At 40.4% G+C, this 21180-nt stretch overlaps 1 protein-coding gene and 1 long non-coding RNA gene across 9 annotated transcripts in view; one reads left to right on the top strand and one right to left on the bottom strand.

Moving 5' to 3' along the window:
- The window catches only part of LOC134338550 (uncharacterized), a 38451-nt gene extending 27908 nt beyond the window's left edge, over window positions 1–10543 (bottom strand). Inside the window, exon 1 of the long non-coding RNA XR_010016257.1 lies at window positions 10469–10543. This is a non-coding gene — a long non-coding RNA (uncharacterized LOC134338550). The remainder of the gene's footprint in view (window positions 1–10468) is intronic.
- Window positions 1–21180, top strand: part of LOC134338512 (microtubule cross-linking factor 3-like) — an 88318-nt gene that overhangs the window by 56666 nt on the left and 10472 nt on the right. Inside the window, exons 1-5 of one of the 8 annotated variants that reach the window (XM_063034433.1) lie at window positions 8459–8475; window positions 9354–9472; window positions 13655–13822; window positions 19044–19253; window positions 20323–20412. In XM_063034433.1, coding sequence (XP_062890503.1) covers window positions 19071–19253; window positions 20323–20412 — 273 coding nt within the window. In that variant the 5' untranslated portion in view covers window positions 8459–8475; window positions 9354–9472; window positions 13655–13822; window positions 19044–19070. Of the gene's footprint in view, window positions 1–1964; window positions 2253–2273; window positions 2504–8458; window positions 8476–8726; window positions 8818–9128; window positions 9146–9255; window positions 9473–10196; window positions 10666–13654; window positions 13823–19043; window positions 19254–20322; window positions 20413–21180 lie in introns of those variants that run through there. The other 7 variants (XM_063034426.1, XM_063034443.1, XM_063034417.1 and 4 more) reach the window with 7 other exon arrangements.

The raw sequence follows: 21180 nt of genomic DNA, 5'->3' as shown, positions 1-21180 counted from the left end.
AGCAGCAGTACAGTGCAATACATAAAATTAGTACAGTACTGTGCAAAAATCTTAGGCGCCCCAGCTGTATATATGTACCTAAGACTTTTGCACACTACTTGTATATGCTACGATTGATTATCAGCTGTTATAGTTGGTAGTCTTAAGCGTAACTATACTCTCTGACATTGATGCTGCCTGGCCTGCTGAGTTCCTCCAGCAGTTTGTGTATGTTGCTTGGATTTCCTGCATCTGCAGATTTTCTCTTGTTTGTTCTCAGTGTAAAGAATGTTTTTCCTGGTACTTGTCCCTCTGTTAATAGCATTGAAGGATCAACTTTATTTGCCTTATACATTTACGTGTTTAGGACATCTGTAGAGGTAGACAGAATCATTTATGCTTACCTACTTTATATGGGGCCTCTGTAACCTGGTCTGCTCAGATTGCATCAGATTTTTGCCAGACATTTCCCCACAGCCAAGCAGAAACATAGGGTAGTGTTCTTGGTGCTTTTCCAACCTTCAGTCAGTGGCAATGTTTCAACTTTGTTATTGTTGTATAGAAACCAAAGCTCTTGACCATATAAGTACTCAGACTGGTCTTGGCATGATTTGTGTGAGCTTCAGGGAAGTCTTTATTGCAGGCTTATAAACTGATTAATTTCAAACACTGACTATTCTATGTTTAATTATGTTCAATTACATGGTGTATCGGTATTAGTTGTTAATCCTGTTTGCTGAGGAATATTAAGCTGTTTAAGCCTTGCTGGAAGTTTCAAAATTGGAAGTGAATTCTTCTCCCTGCAGGCAGTCTTATGTAAGAGTCTGTGACCCTAAAGTCTTGAATTATACTAGGAAACAAGAAGGCAGGTATAGAGAAAATGGAGACAAAATTACATTTGAAAATCAGCATTGAAAAGTGGTTGGGGACAAAACCTCTGTTTCACTCTGTGACCTTCAGCTACTATCATTTAATTCACTGCTCAATTTCTCTGTTCCTTTCCCTTCTTGCGTTCTTCCCCTAGACTGTAACCTAAATTTAATTTCTAATGTTTTCTCATTCTGTTCATAGGCAATTGATTTATTGACCATTACAGAATGTCTCTCTATCTTCCCTTTTCCCCAACCATGAAATCCCCTCTTCCTGCTCCCTTCCCACTTTCAGTCCACAATAGAGACCCATATCAGAATCAGGTTTATGATCACTCACAAATGTCATGAAATTTGTCTTCCTGCAGCAGCAGTACAGTGCAATACATAAAATTAGTACAGTACTGTGCAAAAATCTTAGGCGCCCCAGCTGTATGTATGTACCTAAGACTTAAATTCATCTTAAATTTTTATTGTTAGTTTCTGCACCAATGTTGCCTCACTCACTAAGTGTTTCCAGTACTTTGTTTTTGGGTAAATAAAACTATTGATCTCAGCATTGAATGTACTCATTGACTAATCTTTGGTTTGGAATTTCTCCTCATGGCAGCCCTGAAAGGTCATAGCTTTGGTTTATGACTTCCCCTGACCGTCCTCCTTAACTTTCCTGACTCCCCCACACCTCAAATCCACCCCTCATATCTTTTCCAGTTCCCCAGTTCTATACTCTTACCAACTGAGTAGCATCTCAGTCACTTCCTTAGCAAGGTCTTTAAGACTTTTTATGGAATTATGGTGATTTTTAATTCCAGAGAATAAAGACCTAATATATTAAATTCCTCATCGCGTATCAGTCCTTGCATTCCATTTTGGAGCAGCTTGGGTGAAGCCTTGCTTCATGAATATTGAGGGAAGTCTGCCAATTCGATCTGGATGTACTGAATGGAAGTTTGGTTATTAGTGATTTGTTTAGAGGTGTCATTGTCAATCAGATTGTCAAGTAAATAAATCCGTTGGAGTAATTAACAATTATTTAATTGATTCTCAATGCACTGGGTTCCTGAATCTGTTCCTGATAAGTATATTTTCTCATGGTCTCTGTGTGTATGACTGCAGAAATTCCCGTTGTTGAAATTGAGCAGACACACTACGCTGAAGATGTATGAAAGCATCTATGACAGCTCCCAGCATGTTGAAAATTCACATGCAAGAAATCTTGTTTATCATCTCAACTGAGCTAGAGAAAGGAGGCTGGTATGATTCATATAATTACTGAGATACAATGCCACACAAGTGAGAGCATAACTCAACAACATAATCTCAGTGGAGGTGACAACACTGAAGAACTTGCCTGTCTCTGTCTTCTGCAGGAGCAGCTTGGAGAAAGCCCAACTTTTTATAAATTGAGTTCTCCTGCATTTGCAGATTTCCCTGTTTGCGGAATGTGTTACAGACCAACCCGGATGAATCTTTTGTGATTGTCTGCAACTTCAGGATCACCAGATGACAGTAGAACTCCTGAATTTGCATCCAGTCATTGTTCAGCAAAGAATTCTGCTTCCACTGAGACTCGTTCAGCAAAAAAAAGTGAAGACGTTCCGTTGCTTCATCATTTTTTATGGAAAATCTGTTTCAAATAACTACAAGGTTCTAAGGTAAGTGTTACTTTGTATTTCTTTATTTGAATATTTTAAATAGTTTAGTTTAATTATAACTTTTAACCTTTAAACATTAAAGTTATTAAAACATTATAAGATATTTCAAAACTAAGTGTTTGATAGCTCTAATAACTGGTTAAGCCGACATATGTAGCTCAGCAGCTGGTAAATCTTTTCTCAGCTGATCTATGTGCCGTCGTTATTCCAGGACCTTCCCTGTGATGCTGTTTACACTACTGAAGGTCCAGTTGGTCAAACTGGGTTTAATAGGAGCCAGCTTCATTCTACAAATTCCTACCAGGCAAATCAAAAGAGAAAACGTTCATTGTTGGTCTGTCGTTAGTACAGATGGATTGTATGCTGATCTGACAAGTATCCCTGAAGCTTTGTAATAAGCCATTGGCACAAAAGGTTATAGCGATGATTACACTTTGCACTCTGTGGAAGACTTTGATTCATGGATGTAAATCTGATTGGTCAGGGTGGTCTTGGAAAATGCAGCTGATTGTCTTGCTTCATAAATAGTGGAACAGATCCTTCACCCCTTTGGTTTATTAAGTCTAGTTAGAAAAGGATGTTCTGCATTGTCATTTCATTGAAATGCATATCCTTTCATAATTTAACCAAGGTAAAATATATCAATCTGAGCTTTGATCTGAGGTGCCAATGGACTTGGGAGTCCTTCTGAGGACGTGTGTGTGTGTGTGTGGCCTCCGTCGGTTGTGGTCGACCATGGGTACTGCGCCTTTGGTAGTCACTGAAGCGAAGCTGGAGCGGCCGCTCCACAGCAGAGTTGATATGGAGATCCATGCAGTGGGAACCCCCTCTCCATGCTGATGACAGGTCCAAAGGAATGATGAAAGTCAGTACAGTTTGGTGCCAGCAGCTTCGCAGGAGTTGCTGTGCCGGCGCTGGGTACAGCAGCCAGCCGCCTTCGGGACTCCGACTCTGGATTTTTCCTTGGGGTTTACTCCCAAAACCTTTCCCATGAGGGGGTATAGCCGCAAGGTAGCGGAGGTTTGAAATCGGAGTTTTCCCTCTCCTAGATGAGCTACCATCCGTGGTTAACGAGCCCCATCTGCCCAGAACAACTGGTTTTAAGGCACCAGAGGCCCACCTTTGTCCTTTCTCCTGTCAGTGAGAACAACTCTGCTGGGCATAAGAACTATGCTACACGTGAAGGCCAGGAGTTGGACCTGCTTGTCAGAGGTTGTTTGAGATGCACGCCATGAAGAGCATTTGTTTAGCAGTGGGAGCTCGTCCCCACTACCACCCTTCAGCTATGACTACCTTTGGAGCTTGGGAGGACTTAGGACTGCCTAAATGTTAATTTGCAGGTTGATTCTGTGGTGAGGAAGGCAAATGCGATGTTAGCATTCATTTCAAGAATATAAAAGCAAGGATCTAATGCTGAGGCTTTATAAAGTGCTGGTGAGACCTCATTTGGAGTATTGTGAGCAGTTTTGAGCCACTTATCTAAGAAAGGATGTCCTGGCATTGGAGAAAATTCAAAGAAAGTTCACGAAAATGATTCCAGGATTGAACAGCTTGTCATATGAAGAGTGTTTGATGGCTGTGGGCCTGTAATGACTGGAATTCAGAAGAATGAGGAGTGACCTAATTGAAACCTATCAAATGGTGAAAGGCCTTGAAAGAGTAGATGTGGAGAGAATGCTTCTTATGGTACGAGACTCTTAAGACAAGCAGACAGCCTCAGAGCATAGAAACATAGAAAATAGGTGCAGGAGTAGGCCATTCAGCCCTTCGAGCCTGCACTGCCACTCAGTACGATCATGGCTGATCATCGAAGAGCAGAGGGGCGTCCTTTCAGAATGGAGATGAGGAGGAATTTCTTTAGCCAGAGAATAGTGAATCTGTTGAATTCATTGCCACAGGCAGCTACAGAGGCCATGTCTTTATGTATACTTAAGGTAGAGGTTGATATTTTTGTTGATTTGTCAGGGAATGAAAGGATACGGGGAAAAGGCAAGAGATTGGGGGTGTGGAAAAATGAATTACCCATGTTGAAAAGGCAAAGTGGACTTGATGGGCCAAATGGCCTAATTCTGCTCCTATATCTTACGGACTTCTGGTTTATACTGTGAAATGCAGTCCGAGGATGTGCTGGGGGCAGTCCGCAACAGTCACCATGCTTCTGGTGCCAACGCAGCAGGCCGACAACTTACTAACCCTAACCTTATCCATACCTAATCGACAAGTACAGAGAGGGAGTGCTGGGGCCGGGGCATGGGTGCGGACATGCCCAGCCCTGAGACACCAAGCAAGGTCATTTGATTCCATACAATTGGTTTATCGATCATGCAAAATGTCTCTTTGGTGCTTCCTCTTTCCCCCCTCCTTCCTCCTTTCCCAACCATGATTCCCCTCTCCCTGTCCCCTTCCCACTGTCAGTCCAATCAGGTTTATCATCACTCGCATATCTCATGAAGTTCATTTTAATTTTGCAGGGACAATACAGTGCAATATTTGAAAGTACTACAATACTGTGCAGATGTCTAAGGCCCCCTAGCCCCATATATGTGTGTATGATATATAAATATAAAAAATATGACTGGGTTTGTATTCCTTGAAGCGGAGAAGGCCAAAGGGGGACATAATGAGGCTAACAAAATTCTGAGGGACATAAATGGGATAGATAGGATGGATCTTCCCTCATTAGCACAGAGGTTGGAAGTTTAGAGGGTGTCTGAGCAGGAAATCTTTTTTTTCACCCTTTGGTATTTGGAATGCACTGCTTGTATGGGTGCTGGAGGCAGGTACTCGTACAACATTTAAGAAGCATCCAGACCAGGGCTTGAATCAGCAAGACACAGAAGGCAATAAACTAAGTACTGGTAAAGGGGATTAGTATAGCTGATGGCTTGATGGTTGGAATGGACAAGGGGGCGCTTGAAGGGACTGTCCCACTGCTATATGGTTTTACTCTCTACTCTACTGCCTGTTAGGCTGCTGACGTTTAGGGCAGCAATGAAGGTCCTCTATCTCTGGCAGAGTGTTTAGGGTTTCCTTCATCGTGTCAGTAGCTCAGTTTTCACTACTGTTAGTCATGCAAGTGTTTGCTATTCCTGTAACAATTTTGTTTTACCAGTCAGGGTTGTTAGCTCTGAGCTGAATCCCCAAACCTGGAGGGCCACTGGATCACTTAATCTGGCCTCTACACTGTGACCTGTTTGGCATGGGTGACCCTAGCAAGTGCCAGAGCAGAAAGCCCTGACTCCAACCAACATAATTCACCAGGTCATTGAGGCAGTGAAGCTTCCAAACCCTTCAACAAGGTTGTGGTCCTCTTGGAGGTGTATGGTTCTACCACTTTATCTAAACATTTAAGTTTTCACTCTGTGTTCTTGCTTTTAGAGATGGGGAAATGGGTGGCGGGATACCAAAGGAGGTGTAAGGCGCTCCTTCCCTCTGCTAGCCTGCAGGTCGCCCTTGGGCAAGGTGCAGCGCTTGCTTAGCCCCCTCACCACTCTGATCAGGATCACGTGAAGCCATGGGAACAGCTGGTGGATGGCTGAATGAGCGCTGGTGCAGATCACAAGCCCTGGTTATACAACCACTGATGGCAATTCTGAAGAGAATTGATAATGCTTGGGGTCACCTGTCTTGTAAAGACACTGCCCAGAAGAAGGCAATGGCAAACCACGTCTGTAGAAAAATTTGCCAAGAACAGTCATGGTCATGAGACCATGATCAGCTACGTCATACACGGCATATAATGATGATGATACCTAGTGTAACAAAATGTCACATTGCCAAAAAAAAGGATTTCATTGTGAAAAGCTAATTCATCATTATGTTGGTTAGACTGAAAGTAGACTCTTTGATCAGCAACAATCAATAAATCTTAAATAGTAAAATGTGATAAAATATATTTTAGTGGCCTTGTTGATTCCAAATAATGAAAAAAAAGACTTTTCCTGTCAATATAGAAAGAAGTAATATACTCAGTCTGCCTAAATCTCCATAACTCCACAGTGGTGGGGGGGGGGGCTCAGTAGTGTAGTGGTTAGTGTAACACTATAGCAGCAGTGGGGGGGTGGGGGGCTCAGTAGTGTAGTGATTAGTGTAACACTATAGCAGCAGCAGTGGCCCTGGTTCCACCACCGTCTGTAAGGAGTTTGTACATTCTTTCCATTACCTTGTTCATTTCCTCCAGGTTGCATTTTCTTTCCACATTCCAAAAAACGTATGGGTTACGTTAACCGGTCAAGCGGATGTAATAGGGCAGCTCGGGTTTGTTGGACCAGAAGGGCCCGTTATCTTGCTGTAGCTCTAAATTTTAAGAGACATTTAGATAGCACTTGAATGTGAGGAAAATGAAAGAATTTGGTCATTGTGTTGACAGAAGAGATTTGATTACTATTTTAATTGTGGCCTGAAGGGCCTTCTCCTGTACTGCTGCATGTTCTAAATGAAACAGATAACCATACAGGCTTGTTGCCAACTATCTAGTCCCTGAAACCCACTGAAATTGCTTCCCACCTCTTTGGGTGTAACTTCTCAATGGGGCCCACCCTCTATTGAATGAGCATACTGAACATTGATAACTATCCCAAACTAATTAAATGAATCCCCTTCGTGATTAGGGTTCAGGATGCTGTGTACATATTAATTCTGTTCAGTTGTTATAGATGACCCCAATATATTTTGAGAAATATCTTCAGTGATTTTCAAATGCCTGCATTTATAATCTAAATTAAAACTGTCTATTGCATGACATAATTGCAGTTCACACAATGACCACTTTAGACATCTATCAATTTTTAAAATAATTTTTAAACATTTCCATGGAGCCAAAATGCTTTTAAAAATTTGTGATTTTCTGTCAGAACAAATGACCATATTTGGAGATGAACATCTCCCAGATATTCACTTTCCAGATATTTATTGGCATAAATGTTGACGATCTTGTTGACAGACATAGTTAATATGTAAATTACAGCATAGGTTGGTGGCCCTTGTATATTTGAGAATTGTGAAGGTTGGTTACTCTTTGTTTTGCAACTGTGGAAGTATATCAGGAGTTCTGTAGTCTGGCTTCTTACCTAAGTTAAATTTTAATTTATTAATTTAAAAATATTTGGATGCATTGTAAATGCAATAGCTACATTCATTTGCGATCAAGGACCTCTCTTCAGCCTGATGATCTAAAATACTTGATTTATTTAAAGTTGCTTGCACCTAATAACTCAACTCCAGTGAAAGTTAGAGGGCTCCATTGCTCCATTTCAATTTCTCTTGTAAATATTAAATCAGGTTGAGGTTAATTGTATATGTAGATTTCCTTCAGAAGGCTTAATGCACATGATGCTTTGGTGATTAGAGGGTTCTGCTAGTGTGTGGATATAAATGTTTTCAATTGACAGAGATCTAGTTTGGTTTATAAGACACAAATCCTCCACATGTAGATGTTTAGCAATTCAGTAATTTTAAACTAAGTAGTTGTAAGTACTATATTTATTTAGCATGACCTTGGGTAATTAAACGCTCCTGACTAGATTTTTCTTTGCATTTTTCCTCTGTCTGTAATTCTGCTGTAGCCAATTATGCCTATGATCTGTTTCTGTCTCAGAGTATAAACTCTTATTTTCTCTCCAGGAATGTATTCTTGCCTGTTGAGTAGTTCCAACATTTTCTGCTTTTATTACTTTCCTAGCATACGAAGTTATTGGTTTCATTTCAATTATACCTTTTGGGTCCAACTTCTACTGTATTTCTGCATTTTGCTCAGTTACTTCTCCTTGGTGGCTTTAAGCTTCACAATTTTGTCAGTCACCAATTGACCTTTGCTCCATGACTGACTTGCTAAATGTTGCCAATAGTTAATGGAATATTATTGTTTTACCTGTCTGTAACATAAGAGGGGAGGATCCTGGTAGTTCCATTGACTTACAGGAAAGTCTCACTTTTAATAATTAGGGAGCTTTAAAAGGATGTTCTTGCAACAGGTATACTGTTGTGTAACTTTACTTTTCTATTTTGCTCCTTGATTTTTAACCAATATTTTGATCACACCCAACGATTATGTTCATCATAAACTGGTTCACTGATGTGTAAACATGAAGCCAAGGACGTAAATAACCTAGGGTCCATCTGTAAATTGGGACTCCTGGGCATCTTAATATAACTTCTGTTAAGCTATACTTAACTGGTTGTGGCATTCGCAGTAGATTTCACTTGTAAACATTGGCTTATGTATTTGTTACAAACCCATTCGGCAAAGGCAATAGCAAGTGAAGATTGTTGTGTATCAACCAAAAATGTGATGAGTTTCTTGATAACGTCAACTTGTGAGTAAAAAGATGTTGTTTGGTAGTTGACCAAAAGTGCTTTTAATAAAGCTATTTTGTTGCCAAAGACCTTGATAACTCAATTCAGGAGCTTACGTCAGTATGAATTTATACTTTACGTGATCACTGCTGGTGGTATCTGAAGCACGAAGACACTTGGGCTGATGTATGTGACCCAAGGATTAACAGCCTACTGAATGTGACTTTGGAGTTGCTTTTGGCACTTAGTACAGGTTTCTGACTTATTTGCTGTTTTTGCTATGTGTTAATCTGACTGTGTTCACTTGAAACCTGAAAGTGGCCTGGGATCCAAAGATGTTTACTGTGTGTGTGTATGTGTATGTGGGTGGGGGAGGGTGGTGCGCAAAGGAAGAGTGTCAAATTTCATATTATGTACATACCTTGGCTTGTGCAAATAAATTTGAAGGTGCCCTGACTTTCTGTCATGTGCCAGCTACTGGGAGTTAGTTGTTTTTGACTTGGAGATAGGTTGAACAATGATTTTCTTAACGTCCCTTTTCTCTCTTTCTCCGAAGGTCCTGTGCAGAGAAGAACTTTACTCCCCTGCATTTCTTGGCCCACTTGGCTGTTTCCCGGCAACACAACTATGTTCAGAAAAGAGCAAGGCTCAGCATAACCACAAAGAAGAAGGCAGGTGAGAAACTTGATGCTGCTGTTGTGATTCTGGAGTGTTGCCTTTCTAATACAAAATCAAACTCGATGGACACTGCCACTTGTTTTCCTTAGAACTAAAAAGTGAAGTGGATAATTTAACTGGGAATTACATATCTGTCACAGCCTGTTGTAAAACCTCAGTACATAATATCGAGAAGTTTTCTTTCCAGCCACTCCCCAGCTCCCTCCTTTGTTATTGCTCACTGGTGCATGTCTGCCTTAAGTTAGTCTCCAAAAAGTACCCAGTTTATTTACTATTGTATATGCATTGTTCCTTTAGGTTAGTCAGGAAGTTTTTCTATGTCCAACACAAGTAATGCCAGGTCTAAAGTGATAAAAGCTTTGAAGAGTGGGACAACTGGAGAGCAGACTGCACTCAGCATTCTCAGAGATAGAAATAATCTACTGTGAACTTAACCAATTTGCATCAATACCTTCATTTAGGAACCTGTGTGTTGAAGCTCCAGATTTTTTGAAGTATTATTTAGAACTGCTGGAGAAATTAGGAGAATCTCTACAAACCTAACATAAATTGGGATTGTATTTACATAATGTGCTTATGCTAAAGATCAACAGAGTCATTGACAAAATTGTTCTAAGAATAAGTGAAAAGAATCTGAACGTCCACATGATGTGATTTGCTGTACTACGTGTCGTGCCTGATTTGATCTTGTATGCAGATGCACCAGATGAAGCTGCTGTCTATAAACCAGCGCAGCCCAGGGAGACAAAACTCCAAAGAACCAAGGCAAATTTTTGATAAAGGTGCATTCCACTTTCTTCCAATAAAGGAGAAGGGGTAAAAGGAAGTATACTTGCTTTCTACCCAAGATGTGGAATATTGTTGGGTGGAGTGCAGGGGCTTATGGTGGAGGCACTGAGAGCAAAGTACAGGGCTGGCAGTGTACGTTGAAGTCCTGAGCAAAAAGCAGAGGCAGGGAGAGGAGGCAAACTCTCACAGCTATGTCATGTTCACCTGGCTTTGAGAATCTTGCATGTGCGGAGAGCTTGCCAATAAACACCTGCATATCTCAACCGGATGCTCGTGAACTCCAGGACCAGCTCTTCCAACTGAAGAGAAAGCGCAAAGAAGTCAAAAAACGCTACAGACAAGAGAAAGAAGTATGGATGAAAGCAAAGGAAATGATACTGAGGGAAGTCACTGGAATCCAAGTAAATAAAACGCATTCGGCTTCTCTTAAAGTTCACTGTAGTAGAATGTAATGTTTAATGCTATTTTATTTCTTTATTAAGACACTTTGCATTATTTCTTAATAAAATCTGTGCTATAGCATTTTTTAAAAGAGGAGACAAATACATTTTACTTGAGTTTTCAAGTTGCAATTAAATAAGCTTTTGTTTCTCTTTGATAAAGGTGGTTTCACATATTCCACCTTTTTAAAGTAGAAAATACTTTACATTCAGTTCGAAAGCATCAAAATAACCCATTGAAATAACCTAACTTTTTATGTGGTCCAAATGCTCCTGAAAGTGTTTTTTTTACTTGTTAAAATTACCACTTCCGTCAAGTTTTATTAAGTGCTCTTATTTGTCTCTTCCAAAAATAATAATAATATTTAAAACTGGTGCATGGGACTGTGGAGTAACGTCAGACTGTAAATTGTGAAATAAAATGTAATTAAACAATTTTAAGCTTTTGTTGGAAGTTTTGAATAGCTCATTTGATAAGATCTCTGTTTCTGATATGATGGATAGCAGTTAATTAAATATTCCATTAACATCGAACATAGAACAGTCCAGCACAGTACAGGCCCTTCGGCCCATAATGTTGTGCTGAACCTCAAACCCTGCCTCCCATATAAGCCCCCACCTTAAATTCCTATATACCTGTCTAGTAGTCTCTTAAACTTCACTAGTGTATCTGCCTCCACCACTGACTCAGGCAGTGCATTCCATGCACCAACCACTCTCTGAGTAAAAAACCTTCCTCTAATATCCCCCTTGAACTTCCCACCCCTTACCTTAAAGCCATGTCCTCTTGTATTGAGCAGTGGTGCCCTGGGGAAGAGGCGCTGGCTGTCCACTCTATCTATTCCTCTTATTAACCCAATATCTGAGCAGGTACTCAGTGCTACTTCTCCCTCAGCCTGGGTGAACTGTCAGTCAGTGGAGGTTCTGGATAGCTGACACTTTACTGCAAATAACCAGAATTCTTATGTCGGGCATCTCCTATGAAGCCAGTAACAATAACATTGGCAAAGTCATTAAAATTAAGTGTACTAAAAGGAAAAAGAAACTTCCATTTCTATTGCTCATGCCACAACATGCTAAAATGTTTCCCTTGTCCATTCGTCCCCCCCATCCCTCCCCACTGATCTCCCTCCTGGCACTTATCCGTGTAAGCGGAACAAGTGCTACACATGCCCTTACATTTCCTCACTTACCACCATTCAGGGCCCCAAACAGTCCTTCCAGGTGAGGCATCACTTCACCTGTGAGTCGACTGGGGTAATATACTGCGTCCGGTGCTCCCGATGTGGCCTTTTATATATTGGTGAGACCCGACGCAGACTGGGAGACCGCTTTGCTGAACATCTACGCTCTGTCCGCCAGAGAAAGCAGGATCTCCCGGTGGCCACACATTTTAGTTCCACATCCCATTCCCATTCTTACATGTCTATCCACAGCCTCCTCTACTGTAAAGATGAAGCCACACTCAGGTTGGAGGAACAACACCTTATATTCCGTCTGGGTAGCCTCCAACCTGATGGCATGAACATTGACTTCTCTAACTTCCGCTAGGCCCCACCTCCCCCTCGTACCCCAGCTGTTACTCATTTTTATGCACACATTCTTTCTCTCACTCCTTTTTCTCCCTCTGTCCCTCTGAATATACCTCTTGCCCATCCTCTGGGTCACCCCCCCCCCGTCTTTCTTCCCGGACCTCCTGTCCCATGATCCTCTCGTATCCCCTTTTGCCTATCACCTGTCCAGCTCTCGGCTCTATCCCTCCCCCTCCTGTCTTCTCCTATCATTTTGCATCTCCCCCTCCCCCTCCAGCTTTCAAATCCCTTACTCACTCTTCCTTCAGTTAGTCCTGACGAAGGGTCTCGGCCTGAAACGTCGACTGCACCTCTTCCTATAGATGCTGCTTGGCCTGCTGCGTTCACCAGCAACTTTGATGTCTGTTGCAAGTATTTTTAAAATGCTATTTTTATAATGTAGGAAGCACAAGAGCTAAGTTATATGCAGAAATTGGCACAAATACAATGGAATATATTACTAATCCACCTATTTTAATGCTATTAGTTGAGACGTAAAGGCTTAGGCAGGATACCAGAAGAATCCCCCCTGTTTCATATAGTACTTTTAGATCTTTAAAGAGATCATATGTTAGAAACCAGGTACCCCATCTGTTATTTATTTATATACACACATTCTTTCTCTCTCTCTCTCTCTCCTTTTTCTCCCTCTGTCCCTCTGACTATACCCCTTGCCCATCCTCTGGGTTCCCCCCCGCCCTTGTCTTTCTTCCCGGACCTCCTGTCCTATGATCCTCTCATATCCTTTTTGCCAATCACCTGTCCAGCTCTTGGCTCCATCCCTCCCCCTCCTGTCTTCTCCTATCATTTTGGATCTCCCCCTCCCCCTTCCCCTCTCAAATCTCTTACTAGCTCTTCCTTCAGTTGGTCCTGACCAAGGGTCTCGGCCCGAAACGTCAAGTGTACCTCTTCCTAGAGATGCTGCCTGGCCTGCTGCGTTCACCAGCAACTTTGACGTGTGTTAGAAACCATGTCTCATTTTTAATAAAATGTACTGGAATGTCAGTGTAGAATGTATGTTCAGGTGACGGGCAGGGGAAGTGTTTAAATTTCCTTTGTCTCCTCTGTGCTGTCATATATTAATTTTCAGGCTCTGAATTTGCTAGACCATTTCAGATGGTATCTAAGAATAAACTGCAAGGGTTGATTTGGTTGGAGATCAGACTGATGATGGATGGCAGATTTTCTTCCCTTAAAGATGGTATATCACTGGTCACGTCCTGATTATAACCTTTACATAAGTTTTTTGCCTTTTACTTGTGATTGCACCAAAAGTTATTTCATTCGACAGATATTTGTAAATCATTGTCATCTACGCTTCATAGTTGGATCAACTTGGCCAGTGACACAATACTGAAGATTTATCATCTTTCTCATAGGCTGATAAAAACAGAAGAATTTTGCTAGATCTCAAGTCCATTTGGCAAGGTGTTCGGGTTAACATTAACAAGGAGGAAGATCAAAAGGCAAAGCTACACCATCAGTATTCTAAAGATAAACATGCCTGGGAATTGGAACAAGAAAAGCTAAATTGTCACTTTAAACAGGTCAGTTTGAATATGTTAAATGGTTGTATAATTTTAAAATGTACCAGGGAACGATAAAATGATGTGCAGTGTTTAGCAATTAATTGGAAAGAATTTTGTTGAGTGCACTACTCAACAGTTGAATAGAATATATAAGTCACATAATATGTAATTAAATGATAAGAAATATGAAATGTTGCTTGTAAAATGAGGAACATTGCAGTCAGAAAGAGTGGTATTTGCACTCCATCTCAAACCTATCCCTTTCAGCTCCACACATAGATGACCACTCTGATCTTCTAGAGGACTGATTTTGTTCCTTGCTATCCTTTCACTCATAATATATCTGTGGAAGCCTTAGAATTCTCCTTCACCTTGTCTGCTAGGGCAGCCTCATGTCTTCTTCTAGCCCTCCTGATTTCCTTCTTAAGTGTTCACTTGCATTTCTTATACTCCTCAGGTACCTCATTTGTAGCTACCTGTTATGCCCCTCCTTTTTCTTAACCAGGGCCTCAATTTCTCTTGAAAATGAAGGTTCCCTAAACCTGTTATCCTTGCCTTTTATTCTGACAGGAACAAACAAAGTCTGTACTCTCAAAATTTCACTTTTGAAGGCCTACCCACATCCCAAGTACACCTTTGGCAGAAAACAACCTGTCCCAATCCATACTTGCCAGATCCTTTCCGATAGCATCAAAATTGGCCTCTCTCCAATTCAGAATCTCAATCCAAGAACCAGACCTATCCTTTCCCATAATTATCTTGAAACTATTGGCATTATGGTCACTAGATACAATGTGTTCAGAAAATGGTGTAGTACTGGCAGCTGTTCTAGATTATTTGAAGTTATTTCCTGTTCATATACTTATATTTGACTCTTTTCAATGTTCTACAATATGATATTAAATTTTGCAATGAAGCAGGTGAGTGGTAATCGAACATGGGAACCATGGGCCAATGAGTGGAAAGGGAAACCAGGAAGTATCTAGTAAGCAATGGGGATTTCCAAATAGTGAAATAGTGGATTGTTAGAAGAATGGGGAAGGAATCTATTGTCTTGGCTATGGTCAGTATTTAGTTCTATGAAACTTAGGTGTGTAGTGTAAAGTTTATATTTGCAGTCCTTTTTGAACATCGGATTTCAATTGTACTTGTATTGAATTTCCTGCCCAGTACTTCCCGTTTGTACAAGAGGCGAAAATAGGTAGTGCCTGGAGGAATGGTAAAATTTGCCGTGGAGCAGTATTCAGACATTCGTTTGTTTATTTTTGGAATGAGCAACCCGCGTTTAAGTAAGCCCATGATTTAATTTGTGAATGGATTAATGAATACTTACACTGAAGTTTTGTACAGTCAGTCACTTCCATATATCTTAAAGAAGCAAATGAAAGAAAACTCCTCTGGGTAGCATGCATAATCGTCATCAGTTATTCATTATAAATGCATACAGATTAAAGATAAAGATTAGCTTTATCTGAAGATAAATATGTTCAGATTCATTACAGAAATATAGGTGGGAAATCTTACACATTTTTAATTGTCTCCACAAGTACAATTTAAACAGATAGTGTCAAACAGTGAACATACAATGCATGTTTTTTAATTGAAGGTGGATGCTGCAAATGTCAATAAATAGCCTGATGTATTTACAGTAAGTAATTATTTGGCTTGAAAGTAATTTACAGCAGTAAGTTTCATTTATTCAAAATGAAGAACGTGCAAATCAAATTTTGGAAAATGAAGTTTATTATATCTGTAGTTTTGAGTTTAAACTTCCTAAATTCAAATCCCTACTCTATCATAGTTTGCTACCTTTTAATGCCTGAGTCAGAAATTCATTGTTATACTCAACCACACAAGTATTCAGTGATCCGTAATGCTGCTATTCATGGGTGATGACTATATTTTAATGTTCTCTTTTTTCCTCAATTTTATCAAAGCTCATGTTCTGTTCATCCATTGGGTACACAAAGCAAGTTCAGATTGTATCGTTATCTGATGGGCCAAAGCTAAACTTCTCTATCGGAATCTGACCAGTAGCTAACTCTACTCTATTGGTAAATAAAGAAGAATGTGATTCTGTGAGGTCCTTTAGATTACATATTCATAATTTGCTATCTATATCAATAAGTGTTTTAGGTTTCCCTCAGCAATCCTAGATATTTGGTTTCATTGGCATACTGTAGATTCACCACTTTTTATAGATACAGAAGAACATGAGATTATTTATCCGCTTGAGCCTATGCTGTCACTGAATAGAATCTAAACTTTGCTTCCTCTTTGTATGCTTTTGGTTAATAAAAATTACCTCATTAGATTTTAAATTAGCTATTTCTAGAGCATGATTTACTATTCAAAGATTCTAATTTTTTACCATCTTCTGTATGTAGAATAGTTTACTAACTTCGCTCATGAAAGGCCTGATCTATTTTCAGAATCTGCTCCTACTACTAGACTCCCTGACCACAGAAAGAGTTCCTCTCTATCTGTCCTCTCAGTTCCACTTGATATTTTAACCTACAATCCTATAATGAAATTGCAGGGAATACAATCTTATGTAATTATTCCCAATAATTATTTTCCAGATTATGACTATAACTCTGAAGATCAATGCAACCTTGCCTTTAAAGTCAATCTGTCCTTTCTAATGTGCTCTATATGCCCAAAACTACTTAAAGTACTACAGGAATGCTCTAAACAAGGCATTGTATATCTATGACATAACTTTTATTGAAGTACAATGCAGAATAGGCCCTTCTAGCCCTTTGAGCTGAGCTGCCCAGCAATCCCTCAATATAATCCTATCCTAATGTCTTGTTTAGAACATGTAACATTCTTTGGCTTCTTTCTCCCTTCCTTTCCAGTCTTGATGAAGGGTCTCAGCCTGAAATGTCCACTCTTTATTCCTCTCTATAGATGCTGCCCGACCTGCTGAGTTCCTCCAGCATTTTGTGTGTGTTACTCTAGATTTCCAGCGTCTGCAGAATGTCTTGTGTTTATGATTTGCCACAACTTTTTCTATTCTGTCAATCTGTCAGTATTTCCCTATAAAGTGCTGTCATTCATACTGTTTGATATGTAACTTACCTTTGTGTCAATAGAATATGGCTTATTTTCTATCACCTAAGTCATATACAAAAAAAACTAACATTTTGCCAGTATAAGATTCAGTGTTTTTCCAAATTGAATAAAAGCTTCATCATTTTTCAGGATCAGGACAACCCTGGTAAAAGTGAATATGTTTTGCTAGGCCTTGATTGCCCACGAGCAGGAGGTGACAAGGTACCTTTGTAATCTACTACAGAGTGCTTCAGGTGGAAGTGCTACCACTATGCTGTTGGGCAGGAAATTCCAGAATAACATTGTTTCCAAGTCCAGATTGTGACCATGAGACGTAGGAACTCACCTATAGATTCTGCTCCACCATTCTATCACAGCTGATTTATTATCCCTCTTCACCCCATTCATCTGCCTTCTCCTGTAACCTTTGACGTCCTGACCAATTAAAAACCTATACCTTTCTGCTTTAAATGTGCTCGATGTCTTGGTCTTGACAACTGCCAGTGGCAATGTATTCCACAGATTCACCATCCTTCTCATCTCCATTCTAAATGAACGTCCCTCTATTCTGACACTTTGCCCTCTGGTCCTAGACTCCCCAACTATAGAAAGCACCCTCTCTACATGCGCTCTATCTAGGCCTTTCAATATTTGTTAAGTTTCAATGAGATCCCTCCTCATTTTTCTAAACTCCAGCAAGGGTACAGGCCAAAAGCTGTCAAACACTCCTCAAATGTTAACCCTTTCATTCCCAGAATCATTCTCGTGAACCTCTACTGGATCCTGTCCAATGCCAGCACATCTTTTCTTAGATTAGGGGCTCACAATACTCCAAGTGCAGTGTGACAAATACCTTAAATTGCTTCAGCATTACATCCTTGCTCTTACATTCTAGTGGTATCAAAGTTAATGCTAACATTGCATTTGCCTTCCTTAGCACTGATTCAACCTGCAAGTTAACCTTTAGGGAATTCTGCACAAGGACTCCCATAATTTGAAGAGGAGCATGGCAGGTGCTCTTGAAGTTGTCTACCCAAGAGTTTGTGCATTCTTCACGTCACTCTGTGGGTTTCCTCCAGATGTTCTGGTTCCGTCCTACATTCCAAAAAGACATGCAGTTAGCATTAGAGAGTTGTGGGCATGTTATTGTTGGCATCGGAGAGTGGCAACACTTGCTGGTTGCCCACACAATCCATGCTGATTTACATAGAAAACCTACAGCACAATACAGGCCCTTCGGCTCACAATGCTGTGCCGAACATGTACTTACTTTAGAAATTACCTAGGGTTACCCGTAGCCCTCTATTTTTCTAAGCTCCATGTACCTATCCAGGAGTCTCTTAAAAGACCCTATTGTAGCCGCCTCCACCACTGTCACCAGCAGCCCATTCCACATACTCACCACTCTCTGCGTAAAAAAAACTTATCCCTGACATCTCCTCTGTACCTACTTCCAAGCACCTTAAAACTGTGTCCTCTCGTGTTAACCATTTCAGCCCTGGGAAAAAGCCTTCGTCTATCCACACGAGCAATGCCTCTCATCATCTTCTACACCTCTATCAGGTCACCTCTCGTCACCTATCACTCCAAGGAGAAAAGACCAAGTTCACTCAACCTATTCTCAGAAGGCATGCTCCTCAATCCAGGCAACATCCCTCCTTTTCTGCAGCCGTGACACTATCACTGATCAGCAGTGCCATGCCCTCACCTCTTTTGCCTCCCTCCCTGTCCTTTCTAAAACATCTAAAGCCTGACACTCTTAAGTAGCCATTCCTGCCCCTGAGCCATCCAGGTCTCTGTAATGGGCACAACATCACAGCTCCAAGAACTGATCCATACTCTAAGCTCAGCTGCTGTGATTTGACACGTGACTCATTTTACTGTATGTTTTGATGTACATGTGACAAATAAAGCTAATCTTTAATCTTTTCTCTTATGTGGATACAATTTTGTTCATGTAAAGAAATAGATTACTGTTCATATTAAAGCAAAATTGAATTAGATCACCACAAATCTGGCTTGCACTAATCTCCACAAACAGACTGACTCTCCACAGAGCTGGCCATGAGATTCTGTGTGACTGAATAGTCTTTTGATAAGAGATAACTAATATAAATTTAGAGTCCGGGTATGAAATGTGAAGTACTCACAAATACTTCTTTCTTGTCTCTGTAAACGAAAGCTAGAAGAAAAGAAAACTAAAGGGTGTATGGAAAGAAGGGAAGCGTTTGGGAAAGAGCAGTGTCTGTTGGCCACCATGGATCTGAAGAAGCATTTGGAAGAGAGCGAGAGAAATTGGAGCATGGAGAAAATGGAATTACTGAGGTGCTTTGATAATGAAAGAAAGGAATGGGAAAGTCAGCTGAAGGATATGCAGAAGAAGATAGAGCAGGTGTTCTATTTATCATATCTAAAAAGCACGTCTTGCAGTTTATTCAGTGGTTCAATTTAATATCAGAGAATGTATACAGTATAAAACCTGAAATTCTTACTCTTTGCAGACATCCATGAAACAGAGAGGAAAAAAAACCCAAAGAATGAATGACAGAAAAATGTTAGAAAGACACCCCCCATGCACAAACAGTATTTGGAATGGCATCAAAATGTTCTTCAAACAGCTTGAATCAGGGAGAAATCCAGAAGTTCTGGTTGCGTAACAACATACCAGAATTTCACTGGAATACCAGTCACATTACTGAGTTCATCACAGTGTTTGTCCTGTTGCTTCTGGGTCATTGGTAATTGCAAGGATGATGTATCTGAAGTACCTGGAGATACACAGGGTGATCTAGTGGCCTACGGCACAGATTTAGAGACTGTTACTGTGAAAAGCACACACTCCTATGTAGGGACCATGAATGATATGGGCAACTGCTGCAGAAGCAAACTTCCTTCAGGCTTCTGAGGATGTCTTAGCTATCCAGCCTACCCATGGAGTCTGGTACTGGTAACCAGCTGCAGATAGTTCCCTTTAACTTGGTAAGCCTCAAGGGTCTGCATTCCCTCTCCACTTGATCATAACTTTGATCACACCCTTCAGCAATTCTGACCTCTTATACATTTTAATTTGCCATTTGTGACACTCCCCCACCATTTACTGCAATGGTTTCCAATCATTTTTGGGTTACCACCCCCTTGGCTCCCCAGCATCCCCCTCTCCCATTCCAGCCAATACATAAAAATTATAAATAATTTTGATTTATGATGTACGATGAAAGAAAACATGCACTGCAAATTCAAAGCAGTGACAAATAATTGCAAAAAAAATTCAAATCTATTTAAAGCCACAAATAGAAGTATTTAGTTACAGTAAAAACTATTTTCATCAATTGTAGAGCATATATTAATAGTCCAACTATTGCTACTTCTCAGGTGAACTTGAGAATGATTGAATCACAAAAATTTACCCGTTTGGTGAAGTACTCTATGTCATGTGCACATGTGATTTTCAATCTTCTTAGATTTACTGGGATGTGAATTCAAGACAAGAATGTAAACTACATGGACAAAGAAATGGACAAGGACAAAGAAAAAGCAGAAGAGATGACTGGGTAACGTTCAATTTCTATGGTCTTATCTTGAATGTAATGAAATAGACCAGGTTTGTGTGAACAGCATCAGTGTGCATGCAGCAAGAGTTGATGATGTTACTTTGGATGAACATAAGCCACAGTAGGCCATTCACCCTTTCTGGCCTTCCAGTTAAGACCATAGCTGATCTTTTATCTATGCACTATTTTCCTTCACCAACCCATGTTCCTCAGTTCCATTAATAAATGTTTTTCAATTTGCCTTGAGTACACCAAATGACCTCCACACCCTGCTTGGATACTGAATTCTGGTAATTTGCTATCGTCTGGGTGAAGACAGTTTTCCTCATCCTTGTCTTGACTGATTGGCCCTTTATTTTACTACGGTGACTCTGGTTCCATACAGCCTGGCCAGGGAAAACTTACCTGTGTACTGAAAATCTCTTGCAATAAAAGCCAATATATTGTTGCCTTCCATTTGTTGTTGCTCCTATATACTAACTTCCTGTAATTGAGTATAAGGCAAGCCTTTCTGAACAGCACACCTGTTTCTGTTACCAAAGCGTACGATACCACCTTTTTCCACATTATATTTTATCTGCCATATCCTCAACCTTTCATCTAACTTCTGTATATCCCTCAGAAATCTCTGCATTCTCCATGCAATTCCTACTGCCATCCAGCTGTGTCATCATATTTATGTGCCATGGCATATGATGTGGGAGATCATGGATCATGATTGTTCTTGGTAAATTTTTCTACAGAAGTTGTTTGTCATTGCTTCCTTCT

Source organism: Mobula hypostoma, chromosome 2 (genome assembly GCF_963921235.1).
Source record: "Mobula hypostoma chromosome 2, sMobHyp1.1, whole genome shotgun sequence".
Lineage (NCBI taxonomy): Eukaryota > Metazoa > Chordata > Chondrichthyes > Myliobatiformes > Myliobatidae > Mobula > Mobula hypostoma.
The sequence above is the reverse complement of the archived record's forward strand: the minus strand, read 5'-3'. Positions and strand labels throughout refer to the sequence as shown.